At 41.4% G+C, this 13,928-nt stretch overlaps 1 protein-coding gene across 2 annotated transcripts; it reads left to right on the top strand.

Annotated features, from left to right (window-relative positions):
- Nucleotides 1-154: 154 nt before the first annotated feature.
- TLR5 (toll like receptor 5) lies at nucleotides 155-12,510 on the top strand. Of its 2 annotated transcripts, XM_085219170.1 has the most exons (3): nucleotides 185-330; nucleotides 5,949-6,065; nucleotides 7,546-12,510. In XM_085219170.1, exon 3 carries the CDS (start codon nucleotides 7,553-7,555, stop codon nucleotides 10,133-10,135), a length of 2,583 nt encoding a protein of 860 aa, XP_085075296.1. In that variant the 5' UTR covers nucleotides 185-330; nucleotides 5,949-6,065; nucleotides 7,546-7,552; the 3' UTR covers nucleotides 10,136-12,510. The 2 variants fall into 2 exon arrangements, with proteins under 2 accessions (XP_085075294.1, XP_085075296.1); XM_085219168.1 differs by lacking the exon at nucleotides 5,949-6,065 and having other exon boundaries at nucleotides 155-330.
- The last annotated feature ends 1,418 nt before the right edge of the window (nucleotides 12,511-13,928 follow it).

Raw genomic sequence — 13,928 nt, forward strand, 5'->3', positions numbered from 1 at the left:
ACAGATGATATTGCTCGTTGTGCAGATCCCCACACGGCGGCTGATGGCAGCAAGTCAGCCTGCATCCATATAGCTGCTGCCGTGCCTGCGTTCCACAGGTGTTCCACCACAGCCCGGGCCGCGCCGCAGCGAGAAGGCCGCCCCCTGCAGGCATTTGCTAACTGCTGCCGCGTGCCCGTAGCGACCCGTCCCGCCCCGCGCACACCTTCCAGCTGCGGCCAGCGAAACCCCGCGCAGCCCTCCGCCGCGTGTGTGGGGGAGGAGAGAAGGGGAGCCGGTGCCGGGCGTTCCCGGGAGGCGCGGCCGCTTTCCGGCCCGGGGCCGGGGAAGGTGAGTGCGGGCGGCGTGAGGCACGGGGTGCGGGGCGGGCAGAGCAGCGGGAGGGACGGGGCAAAGCGAGGGCCGGGCGTCCCGTGGCCACGCATCCAAGAATTACCCGTGTGTCCCCGTGCTGCGGGCAGCGAGCTGAGCGCTTACCCCTACGCTCTGCTTCTCCTGGCGTGATGGTGGGCTTCGTTCTTCAGCGGTGCGGGAGGAGGGCTGGCGCTGGGTGCACTGTGTTCCTTCACCTTCTGCCTCCCCGGCAGCCGGGCAGGTCGGAGCAGATGCGGATGCCACGCGCCTGACCCGCTGATGGCCTTCCGGAGGTCCTTTGCAGCCTGTGGTTGTCCAGGCGCCGAGCTGCTCCTTCCCACCTCAGCCTTTCCCCTCTGAGCCATTAGTTGGTATCCACCCTGCGGGAGATTTTGTCACCTGGGTTGCACTTTACCTGTTTTTAAAGCAGTATGTTATCCAGCAACTCCCCTCTTCCCCTCCCCCCGAGGCTGACAAAGCTACCAGGGGAGCTTCAGGTTGCATACGAGGAAATACTTCTCAGAAAGAGTGGTGAGGCACTGGTATAGTCAAGGTGTGAAATTCTTAAGAGGTACATAGGCATCCGAGGCAGGAGTTGACGAGGCCCCACTCCACCTGCCTGCTTATCAGAGAAGTTCTCTGCCCCTTTTTTGTCATGCTCAGCTGTCTGAGCATGCAACACTTTGCTTTGTGTACTCCTGGCAATGCCTTGGGTCTGCTAAGGCCGAGCAGTCTGCATCTAAATCTGGCTATACCACACAACTGTTTTGATGTAAGTGTACTTCTAGCTCAGAATATGTCCAAATGCAGCAGTAGGTGCTGCTTTGTTTTGTGCAGTGATCTGTTGTTAAGGTACACCTTTAATTCTGTGACTTACTGCAAGGAGCAACCACCATCTCCCGGGTCATGGGAGAGTTCATCCAGCTTGGCTTTATGCCTGAGGGCAGATGAGACATCGTCTTCCTCCTAATTGGTGACAAGCTTTCAGTTTCTTCCTGAAGCGCTGTTATTGTGCAACAACTTCTAGAAACTCAATGAGTCCAAAGTAATCAGTGCTTCAGCAGTTAGTGGGTATTTGTTGACATAGGAGGGTTTGGCACTGCGTTGTACAGGAGCTCAGCAGTCACTTCATGCAGTGACTTTCAGGCAGGCCAGCTGCTTTTCTACCTTCTTCACTTGTTACATCTCCTGTGAACAATGGCTTTTACAGCACAGGCTTACAGGCTTCTTTCACCTATACTTATAAATACAGTTCTCACATTTTTGCACCTCCAGTGGCAGGTTAGAACTAACTTAAATTTACTCTAATCCTATTGCAAAGAAATTCAGAAATTACCATTTAAATGTCTGAAGAAAAGAGCAGAGCAGGTTTCCAACTTCAATTAAGTTGTCTCTCTCCTACATTTGCAGCTTATTATGTTTCAATAGTTTCTAAAAAATATTTGTGCAGAAAACATATTTGCAAAAGCAAATATTTCTTTGTTGTCTGTTATCGGCACCTGTCCATATGATCTTTTAATAATTCCTTACTAAATACTCTGCTTAGACTGAGTTGCAGGAGTGATGGAGTGACCACCATGTTACTTCCATTCCAGCCATTGAGTAATATTTGCTGACTTCAGCTACCAACCCTTACTGCTGCTTTCTGCCTGACCACCAGTTAACTGGCATCACAGTGCAGCTTAGCCTTATTAAAAGATTGGTTTTGTAGGCAAGGCTGTACCAAATTCTGCCTCCGGCCCTAAGAGTTGTGCTCTGAATGCCTTTCTCCACTTCTTCCTCAGGATTTTCTGACAAATCTCTGAGCGCTGGCCTCTCCTAAGTTAAAAAATGCAACCTCCAACCTAGCTGTCATTCTTGATATTTACCTCTTATGATCTCTTTGATCTTTCTCAGGTGAGAGTGTTAAACCTGGCTGCTTCTAATTACTGTGAAAGCACAAAAAAAGGGCCCTTTTGTCCCTGGGCTAAACTCACTTTGTGAAAAACACAGTCCAAAACAATAGCTACTTGTCTTTCCTAGAGCATCTTCTAGTCTAAACCAGGTAGGTATTGCATATTAATTTTCAAAGAAAAAGAAACCAACACAGATTCAGCAAGAACACCAGCATGTGGATGGTTTATGCGGCTTTGAGTAGGTGCTCCCACTGGGAAACAATCATAGCAGTGAGTTGGAAAAAATCTTCTCTGCCCTTAAGGAAGCCTTGAGAAGTTCCTTTCCTCATGGCTTGGAAGACTACTAGAAACCTTGATGGTTCCCTTATGAAGCCTAGTTGAGTCTCTCTCAGCCTTCATCAAACCCTATCAGAGAGAGCAGCCAGGGCTGCCTGGGGATGGCAGATGAACCAAGTGGGGTCACCAGCCCAGCACAGAAAAGCAGGCTGGTGCTGTTCAGGAGGGAGATGCTCAAGGCAGCATCAGGGGCTGGACTCTGGGGCTACAGCACTTTCTCTGTGCCTGGATCTGTTTTGAGTGTCTCCCTCCCAAGCAACACTCAGATTTATTTTCCTGTCCTTCTGGAGACCACATTGTTTTACAAGAGCTGTAATAACAGAAGAATAGAGGAATCGTGGTCTTTGAAGTGTGCATGTCTGCATCTCGTCATATGATCTTAGGGCATATAAAAATGAATCTAAGTGATGAACAGGAACTAGATAATGACATCCAATACGTAGTTTCTCATTACCCAAATCAGTGGCTGTTTTTTATGACACTTGTGCTCTGTCAGGTCACATAATGCCTTATTGCTTTAGGTCTCCCATCTGTGAAAGGAACTGCCTCACCACTCACCTGCCTTATAGCATACTTTCTGATTTCAAGTTGGAAAATGTTGTATTTGGATTAAGCATCTAGCAGCTTAAGGGAGAGGCTCAGGGGGTTGGAAGGGCACACTCGTTAATCATTTGATTTTTTTTTTTTCTTTTTTAATTTAGATTGTAATTGGCTAGAGGGACCCCACACTAACAGTTTGTTTACATTGCACAACTTTTTACAAGCTCAAATGCATATATTATGATGGCTTAGAGCTAGGGAAAAAGCGTGGAGCCTTATTTTTCTTTCAGTAAGTAGATTTGATCTATTAGGATAACAGCAATGATACATATTCTCACAATAGCATATTCTCACTGCCCTTTATGTGGCTGGCCTTACTGTTTGTGATGTATCTTTTAAGATCTCTGCTGTGGCCTAGATAAATATTATAAACAAACTCCTTGTCAGCTGGCTTACTGTTAGATTAAAAGAAAGAGGGTGCTTTTTGAAGGTCTTTGGTTTTTTTTTTCCTAAGAAATTTTACCAAATATCAAATACAGGCAGCCCTTCAGTCAGTGTGTATAACCAGTCCCTTAGGTAGATGTCCATAAGTGATACCATGAGTGAAGAAAAACATGTAACGTTTTAGATGAGGGTACTTTCCTTGATCTGCACTTTCTCCAAGAAGTAAAAATGACTCGCTGTTCTCTACAGAATCAGGATGTGGCTGAGGATATACAGAGATAACAGGAAAGGAAGGCTCCTTCATTTGTGTGGTAGTAAGGGACCCAAGAATTGATGAATGAGAAAAACACATTAATCTATTCAGGTGAATACCGATAGAATTTGGACAACCAAGTCTTCAAAATCTGATCCATATGCCCTTCCTTCAGCCATCAACCTACACAGCCCCACCATGTTCTTCTGCTGCTCCCAGTATGTGCAAACCATTGCACAGAACAGCCCTGCACATAAGTTGCATCCTCTGGGGAACCTGCATGGAACATCTCTGACAGAACTGCAGCCCTGAATCAAGAGCAGAGCACACCTTTCATGGACATTTTATTTCAAATTGAGCATAGAAAGGAGATATCATGATATCATGACCCAGTTAGACCATTAAGGAAGCAGAGTATCTGGGTTCTTAGCCTTCCTCAGTCTGAGAAGCTTCAGGCTGTATCTACTAAAGACACCGCTTTAACCACAAGGCTATAAGCAAGTATGTATGTCAGGTAACAGTATGTTATATTTCTCCTACTGAAGCTTGGCTACTGAGCAGACAACAATCCAAGAACTTAAGGGCTCTTCTGGAAGATGATAAACTCCTGGAATTACAAGAATGGTTGCTTAATTTTGGTTTGTTGAATTAAAAAAGCTAGTTTAGCTTCAACTTCAGAGCTGAGTATCGAGTACAGAATTAGCACCTGACGTTCCTGTTTTCTTCATTTTATCCATACGTGCTTCTTTGGCATAATGTTGCATTCAATCAGTATTTCCTTTGTTCTGCAATACTGGAAAGCTGCAGTAAACTGTTTCACGGTTCTTTCAGTGTCTCCTTCCACTTAGATGTGTCATTTTCCAAGGTTTGGAGGCTGATGTCCTGCAATTTTTGTCAGTAATGTTGGATGCTGTGGAGAGAGAAGCAGTGTGTGTCAGAAAAAAGTCCTACTAAGGCTATAAATAATTCAAGTGGAATTTAGAAGTTCCATCTGGGCACGACCCTCAGTTGATTGTACCACAGCTCTGGTGAACACAGAAGAGGGACAGAAGTTAGAAAGAATGTATTATATCTAAAAATCAGAAATGTAACATTTGAAATGATATGATTATCTCTTGATGATTGGATTTGAAACTAGAGAATTAAATCAAATCTTAGAATTTGTCAGAAAGCAGAGGTATGGCTCCACTCTGTCTAGAAACTTATTCACAGAATCTGTTGCAAACTCTGCAGTTCTGGTTAAAGAAATATAAAACAGTCTCTATTCAGTTGGCCTGGCTCTGGATACGTATATACAGAACTTGGATTAAGTGTATTTTGTAGACATTCACAAGCAAAACTGTAGAGTGATGGTGAAATCAGTGCACAGATTAATTTTCTGTTAAATCACTAATTTTTTTAATACAAAGACATCTCATCATGGATGAAAAATCAAAACGGACAATTAGATGGTCTTTGTCTCTTCTGGGTATGGAAGGGAAAGAAGAAGACTGGCCTCTATGCATTAGTTTTACAGGCATGAAATACACGCTGACATTGTTTGAACCTATATTTTTCTTCTCTTTCCCTTGGGAGCTTTTGTAGTGCCTGTGACAGCTAGCAGTCTTTCATAGAAAGACATCAGGATAACAGCAAGCGAGATCTTACATCCTGCTTTCCAGATTGCAAGACCTATAGATATGAAGCTGAAGGGAAAGAATGCCTTCCCAGCTGGCAGTAGGATTCAGGTTCATTCCCTCTACAGACTTGAAGCAATTATAGGTGAGATTCTCAGACACATATCAAAAGCAGTTGGTACCACTGCACACCACTCATCTAGGATTCACTGACCTACAGAAAATGGCCTGGATGTTTTGGTGAAAGTTAGCACGAGCCATCACCTAGGAAAATTCTTTACAGGAAGCTATCATGGTCATTACAATAAGTTATGATAAAAATCTTTAACAATCTAAATCTTGATAATTTTATCAGAGTGATTTCTCTAGAGCCTGTCCAGATAGCCAGCACCTCTGCTGCTTCATTCTCTGAAAGCTCTGGCTGACAATTCAGAACCACTGAAATCAGCTGATTGTTCTCCTAAGTACGCATCAGGCAAACTGTCTTATGTTGATTTATATCTGACCCAGGGCCCATGTGGCAGAAGCAGAGGAGGCAGCTGAGGACAGTAAGCACGCTAATGACTGCGACTCAAAACCACTTCTGAAACTGAAATTTCCCCTTTGTATCACTCTTCTTAAAAGCAAGTAAGTGAATGTTCTTGGCCATCAGCAAAAACGGGATACCTAACACATAATTTACCTGTGTGTACTGCAATGTATTTTTTGTTGGGGGCATGGAAAGGGGAACGACAATTTCTTTGTGACTCTCCATGGGACAGCTAGCTCCTTTCTGGCTCATATATGTTACAAAGGTCACAGTCTCAGTCCCCCTATCTCTTTTGTAGTAATTAAGAAGACTTACAATATTATATAGTTTGCTACTTAGAGTGTAGCCTTTCAACAGTGCCTGCTAGGTAAAAAAAAAATAAAATAAAAAATGGGGCAGTAGAAAAGACAATTATTTTCTAGTACTAGGGATAATTCCTCAAAGATGCAGTTAAAATCTCTTAACAGAGTTTTGATACTCTGTTAAGAGTTAGGTTCTATGGGACTGTGTCAGAGTTAATGAGACTTGATTGTATTGTAATAATCTATTAGTAATTCTTATTTAGCAGTCTGTTAAAAATGTCTTGGACTTTCGTTTGGTGTTTGAAATGTGAGTATCAGATTGTTTTCTATTGACATACTTCTTCATTTCCTCAGAGTCTGTGCCCCTTACACAATAGCAATAAGCATAAAAAATTTTAGTTCAAGATCTAAATTCTGCATAGAATTCTGTTCTTGCGCGTTTAAGGAGCAGTGTGCCTAAATCATAAAAATTAATGGGATTTACCTCTTTTTAATTACCAGCTTAAAGCCCAACTCTTTTTCCTTTCTGAAACAGGCATACCTTGTAGCTGTTTGGTGGCCATCAGAGGGTTTGGTTCCACCAGGATTTACACTTTGCAATTTTAAGCAGACTGTGCTGGAGGTCACCAAAAAACTTACACTGAGTTGTCAGTCAGTAAATCATTTCAAGGAATGTTGTTTAAAAAGGAGAGACAGATGGCTGCAATCTTAATTAACTGTGGTGTTGTTTTTTCTACCTACAGTACAGAAACAACTACTTTGGTGCTAATAATTCACTCTACTCTACACCATGCTCAGTAAAAAAGACTTGCCTTGTTTTGGAGAGGTTTTTGCCTGAGAGAGAGAGAGAGAGAGAGAGAGAGACAGGCATACAGATGGCATAACGCATGGAAAATCCAGAGTAGGAATAAATTAATGGATTAATCAATGAGATACATAAATTATGCTATGTACCTTATTGTATAGCTTAGCAATTTACAGTTCAGCAAATGTAGTTTTTTATATCTTGCAGCAGTTACATCTTAAGATGTATAGCAGTAGGGTTACTTTTCATGTCTTGGGAACTCATGTGTCTTCGGGACCCATATTTTGAGCAATCAGACAATCAGGTGATACCTCACAGACTTCAAAGAAAGCGATCTGGGATTTATCCTAATGTCATTTTTAGCATGACAGTAGTCGTTCATTCTACAACTGTTAAAAAGCTGTTATACAACTTATTGCACAGGCTGTCAATAGCAGAATTAATCTTAATATTTTAATTTCTTTTATGCAGATTCACAATGTTACATCAACAGCTAATAATTGTCTTTGGTATATCACTAGCTGGAGATATATGTGCATCTAGAAGATGCTATTCAGAAGACCAAGTGTCCATGTATAATTCCTGCAACCTCACAAGTGTTCCACCTGTGCCAAAGGACACTGCAAAGCTTTTTCTAACTTACAACTATATCAGACAAGTGACTGCAACTTCATTTCCACTGCTGGAGGATTTGTTCTTGTTGGAAATTGGAACACAACGTGTCTTTCCCCTTTACATAGGAAAAGAAGCTTTCAAGAACCTGCCAAACCTTCGTGTCTTGGACCTGGGGTTCAATAACATTCTTCTGCTGGATCTTGATTCTTTTGCGGGTTTGCAACGCTTGACCATACTCCGTCTGTTTCAGAACAACCTTGGAGATTCCATCCTGGAGGAGCGTTACTTTCAAGATTTGAGCTCATTAGAAGAATTGGATCTTTCAGGAAACCAAATCACAAAACTTCATCCACACCCCTTATTTTATAATCTAACCATCTTGAAAGCTGTGAACCTGAAATTCAACAAGATATCCAACCTGTGTGAAAGTAATCTTACCAGCTTCCAAGGAAAACACTTTTCATTTTTCAGCCTCAGTTCTAACACTCTGTATAAGACAGATAAAATGGTCTGGGCCAAATGCCCAAATCCTTTCAGAAATATTACATTTAACTCACTGGACGTTAGTGAGAATGGCTGGAGCACAGAGACAGTCCAATATTTCTGTACAGCTATTAAGGGGACTCAAATCAACTATTTATCATTTCGCCTTCATACAATGGGCTCAGGATTTGGCTTTAATAACTTAAAAAATCCAGATAAGGATACATTTACAGGACTAGCAAGAAGTGATCTTCGTTTGCTTGATATTTCCAATGGATTCATTTTCTCTCTCAATTCTTTAATCTTTAAAAGCCTTGGTAATCTGGAATTTCTAAACCTTTTCAGAAACAAGGTAAATCAAATCCAAAAACAAGCATTTTCTGGGTTGGAAAACCTAAAAATTCTCAATCTCTCAAGTAACCTTTTAGGTGAGTTGTACGATTATACTTTTGAGGGGCTACACAGTATAATCTATATTGATTTACAGCAAAATCACATTGGGATGATTGGTCAAAAATCTTTCAGTAACTTAGTAAGTCTGAAAATAATTGATCTCCGAGACAATGCCTTAAAAAAACTCCCTTCCTTTCCACATCTGACTACTGCCTTTTTAGGTGACAATAAGCTGATATCTGTAGCTCACGCAGCAATAGCAGCAACACATATTGAATTAGAGAGAAATTGGCTTGCAAATCTGGGTGACCTGTATGTTCTTTTCCAAGTTCCAGATATGCAGTATCTTTCCTTAAAACAGAATCGTATCTCTTACTGTGAAAAACATGTTAATGCTATAGAAAATAGCCAGTTGATTTATATGGATCTAGGAGAAAACATGTTACAGCTTGTGTGGGAGAGAGGTTTATGTTTGGATGTGTTCAGGACACTGTCTAAACTTCAGATTCTATTCCTGAACAACAACTACCTTAGTGCTCTTCCACAGGAGATTTTTAGTGGTCTAACATCTCTAAAAATACTTAATCTAGCCTCCAACCTATTGTCTCACCTCTCTCTTGGGGTTTTTCCACGAAGCCTAATAAACCTAAACTTGTCTGGAAACCAGCTTTTTTCCCCTAAGCCTGAAGTCTTTATGACTTTGAGTATTCTGGATATAACACATAACAAGTATGTCTGTGATTGTGCTTTAAAAAGCCTTCTAGTGTGGCTAAATGAAACCAATGTAACCCTAGCTGGCTCAGAGTCTGACAGGTACTGTGTGTATCCACCTGCATTAGCAGGGGTACCAGTGTCACTTCTGACATATGATGATTGTGATGAAGATGAACTCCAGCAGACACTCAGGTTCTCAGTATTCATTTTCATTTCTGTCACCCTTCTGATGTTTCTGATGTCAGCCATTATTTTTACTCGCTGTCGGGGGATTTGTTTTGTCTGGTATAAGACCATCACCAAAACTTTGATAGGAAGCCATCCACCAGCAGCAGATACAAGTGAATACATGTATGACGCGTATTTGTGCTACAGCAAAAATGATTTCGAATGGGTCCAGAATTCTTTGCTGAAGCACTTGGATTCACAATATTTTGATAAAAACAGATTTACCTTGTGCTTTGAGGAACGAGATTTCTTGCCTGGGGAAGAACATATCAACAATATTCGTGATGCTATATGGAAGAGCAGGAAAACCATCTGTGTTGTTACCAGGCATTTTCTCAAAGATGGGTGGTGTGTAGAAGCCTTTAATTTTGCCCAGAGCAGATACTTCAGTGATTTGAAAGAGGTTCTCATTATGGTAGTAGTTGGATCACTTTCTCAATATCAACTGATGAAGCACAAGCCAATTCGAATTTTTTTACAAAGAAGTCGATATCTGCGTTGGCCTGAAGATTATCAAGATATAGACTGGTTTTTAGATAACCTTTCTTCCCAAATTCTGAAGGAAAAAAGAGTGCAAAGGAATGTCAGTGATATGGAGCTGCAAACTATAGCGACAGTCTCACACTGACAGTTGATGGGTCGCTAGCTTTCTCAATACTTTCTATTTTAGCTGTGCTATGGGAGGACAAAACAGATCTGCTTTATCCTTCCCTAAAAAAGCAGGTAGAGAGTTTCGTTTTAAATCCTACTAAACTTGGAAACAACTTGAGAGCCAAGAAAGTGCAATTATTTTATGGACAGTGGCACTTATTTTCAGAAGAATTAAATGAATCACAAATGCCTCACATTTTGGATGCTCAGCTTCAAACAACTTACTATTGATTTTCAGAGTGTTACATACTTCCAGGTCTGTTTCAGTGACAGGAGGATGCCCATTTTTACTTTTTATTACTTTCAAAAAGAGACCACTGTACCTTGTGGGAGTGCCTTACAACTTTATGTTTTAAAATGGTGCTATATAGATTTCGTTTGTTTTCTACTCAGCTAGGCTCAGATTCTCAACTGCAACATACAGCCTCTGAACTTCATTCATTTCTTTCCCCTTTTCACTTCCTCTGCATGGTGGCGAAACCACAGTTACTGGGATGCTTCATTTGCTGCTGTTCCAATTGGTCATTTTCTCAGCTGCCTCCCACCCTGCAGAGAGAAGCAGGTATCCCCTTCACATCTGAAGCAAGCCTGAAAACCAAACAAGAAACTACCTCCATAGCCATGAGTGGCTCCCGGGAAGCTTTCACATTCAGTGGATGGAATATATGGATAACTTGTGTGTCTTGTGGGTTGTTCTTGGTATGTCCTGTATCCTGATCAATTAAGATTTTTTTTTTCTGATTCTATTGAAATAGTTTTCTAGAGTCATAAATGTCTGGTATGCTCTTTCTTCTTTTTACCTTTCTTTTCTTAAGTTATGCGTTTTCAGGGAGACGTTCAGGGTCATTTTAATAAAAGTCTGATCCATCATTGTTGTGGTTTAACAACAACTGCAGCTCAGCACTGTGCAGCTAAACTTCCTCAGCCTCACCAAAATAATTCCAGTATGGGCTGTAGTGAAGATGCAGGAACAGATGGGTTTACAAACTGGCTGTCTTGACCTGAGCTGCAAACAAAAACTACCATCTTAACTATTTCACAGAAATAAGAAGGTACAATCCACTTCATGTGAATGCAGCTGTTTGAGTATAGAAGCATTTGTGACTGATCTAATTTACTTTCAATATTCTATTAATACAACTACTACAGTGAAATATTATTTCTGTCTCAATCAGTGTAGGCATCCATGAACAGAAAAGGGCTAAACCTTGTAAAGCTTGCTTGGGGCAGAGGGATTGAAAAAGGGACCAAGCTGTGCTCAGGAAGCCCTGGGTGTCGCTGTTGGTTCAAGTAACGGCGAGGGTTTCTCTACACTCCTGCCTCTGTCCATTGCAGCCACTGACATTACAGACAAATGCTGCTGCAGAAGGTCTGAGAAAGAAGCAGCAGTCTCAGCTTCCCAAAGACCCTGCAGGCTGTTAGGAAAGCTATCGTTGTGCCTTTCTTTCAGGTCTCTAAAAATGTCAAACTATTTTATTTTTTTTTTACCCTAGCCAGTGCAAATACTTAAAGGCATTCTTTGAAGTCAGAGGTTATGTCAGAGAGTACTTAACATCATTAAGCATCACTGACAGGCAGCCAAAGGAGGAATGAATCTGTACAATCAAGATCATGTGCAGGTCTAGACTGTTAGCTGAGGCATCTGCACATGGTGTAAGACATGGCAATTCTAAAAGCATTCTTAAATTACATCTGTATGACTTTCACAAAACATTTTTCATTGTAGTAATAGAATGCCCTCTCCAGTTTGGGCCTTACTCTGTACTTATAACACACTCTTATCGTTTCAGATACTTAAAATTTAATTCAGATAACATATGGAGAAACTACTGAATATAAGTAGATATAGTTTGCCAAGATGGCTTTAACTAAGGCTTTGCCACTCTGTTTTAAATCCTTCTTTCTACTGTTTTTGCCATGGGTGGGAGGCAGCTAGATCAAACTTGCATATACTTCAGACTTTGAACAGATCTGACTTTTTACATAAAAGCAATGAAGACTTTGGATGAAATTTCACTGTATGCCTCCATCTTTGTATACAATTTTGGAAGTGTAAAGTGATCACAATTGTAAGGACCAGCTGAGAAAACATCCTTATACCACAGAGGTGTCATAAAAATAGAGGTAGCCCAGCCTCAGTCTGCTCTGCAAATTCTGCTCCAAGAGGCTGGCACTTACAGCAGAAGGATTTTTGCAGAAAATGCTATTGAACCATTCCCGATTGCAGAGTGGTTTGCAGGCATATGAATAAATCCAGGGTGAAACTTTAATGAAATCTGAAATAACTTTCTTTTTTATCCTTTGTGAAACCACTCCAAGCCTGAGTCTTTGAGAATAAATGCAGTCTTCCCAGTTGGCACAGTCTGTTCTATAGACTGAAAAATTGACTTCAAATAGATCATAGGACTCTGATCACCGCCACCATGGAGTCACCTCTTCTTAAATGACAAAGCCAGAGGAACTGTTGAGAAAAGGCTTATGCAGACTTTATACTGCTCTGCTCAGCAGAAATCGCAAAAGCATCCTGTACAAAAATGGAGAACATCTATGCTTGATGAATTAGGGCCATAAATTGAGCTCCAACCTCATAACTATTGATCAGATTCCCTTTAGGCTTACTGGGAACATTACTGCTCTATTAGAATTTTATGGCTCTTCAGTTAAGGATACTCTCATCAGTTTTACTCACCTTCCTCAATAGAAGACATTAACTTGTTGGAGAGTGTCCAGAATAGGGTGTGAAGTGTGACACTGGCTCTAAAACAAGCTATTAGGATGGAATCTGGTGAATTGTATTTGCAGTAGCACCACGGCAAATATTCAGAGGACAGTGACTCTGTGCCACATGGTATCAGCTGAGATACTTGATAGTACGACCTTGCTTCCACCACTGCAACGTGTATTATAAACATTAACCGGTCAAGCAGCCAGTGCAGTTCAAGAGCTACAGTTAGCAAACCTGTTAGGGTCCAAAGTCTACATGGACTCCTACTAGAAGTCAGGGCACTCGAGGCCAGAACCCAGGTTCCACAAACATGTTTCTGTGTTGGATAATAAAACTCACCTATAATATGACCACATATAATTTCACATTTTACATGATTATTATTTCACACACATCGAGACCAGGGCTCTGCTCCCCTTCCCATCCACACACAGTGGGCTCATCAAAGTGTCATCCAGTTACATTTGTTAACCCCAGTTGCTAATGCCTCCTTAGGGAGATGGTTCAGCATGCTGCTAGAGCTATTGCCTTCTTATTTTACACTTACTATCTGTCACTGCTCCCACTCCAGCAGCTATACTATCTCTGTGGTAGCACAGATAAGACTACAGAGTTCACTCTTTCAAGTGGGACACTTATGCATGTGTTACTCAGGATCATGTTGCCTTTCTTTTTCGTGTGCTACATCATTATCTCAGCTCATTTGCTGACTTCTGGGTCTTTCTCAGCATGACAGCTCTCCTACTTCTTACTGCCAGAGACCATCTGGGCTTCAGATTATTGTATGCCACCTTCTCAATTTCATATGATACTGAATATTTTACAATGGCTTTTAATGTGCTCTCTTCTTGCTAGAACTGTGAATTTCAGCAGTACAGTTAAATCACAAAGCAAGACCAATACCTGGCAAAGTACTTACAGATGAAGAGCAATATACAACTGAGTGGCAGGAGTGAGTACTGAAAACACTGCAAATAGAGCAGGAGCAGCACATACGGATCTCCGTGAGATCACCAAAATTAGGAAGGGTATATAAAGCAGCCTA

Source organism: Meleagris gallopavo, chromosome 2 (genome assembly GCF_905368555.1).
Source record: "Meleagris gallopavo chromosome 2, MGAL_WU_HG_1.1, whole genome shotgun sequence".
NCBI classification, from domain to species: Eukaryota; Metazoa; Chordata; class Aves; order Galliformes; family Phasianidae; genus Meleagris; species Meleagris gallopavo.

What these genes read in the sequence shown, in the direction of transcription:
- TLR5 (XM_085219168.1), top strand. Translation starts at nt 7,553, where the DNA reads ATGTTACATCAACAGCTAATAATTGTCTTTGGTATATCACTAGCTGGA.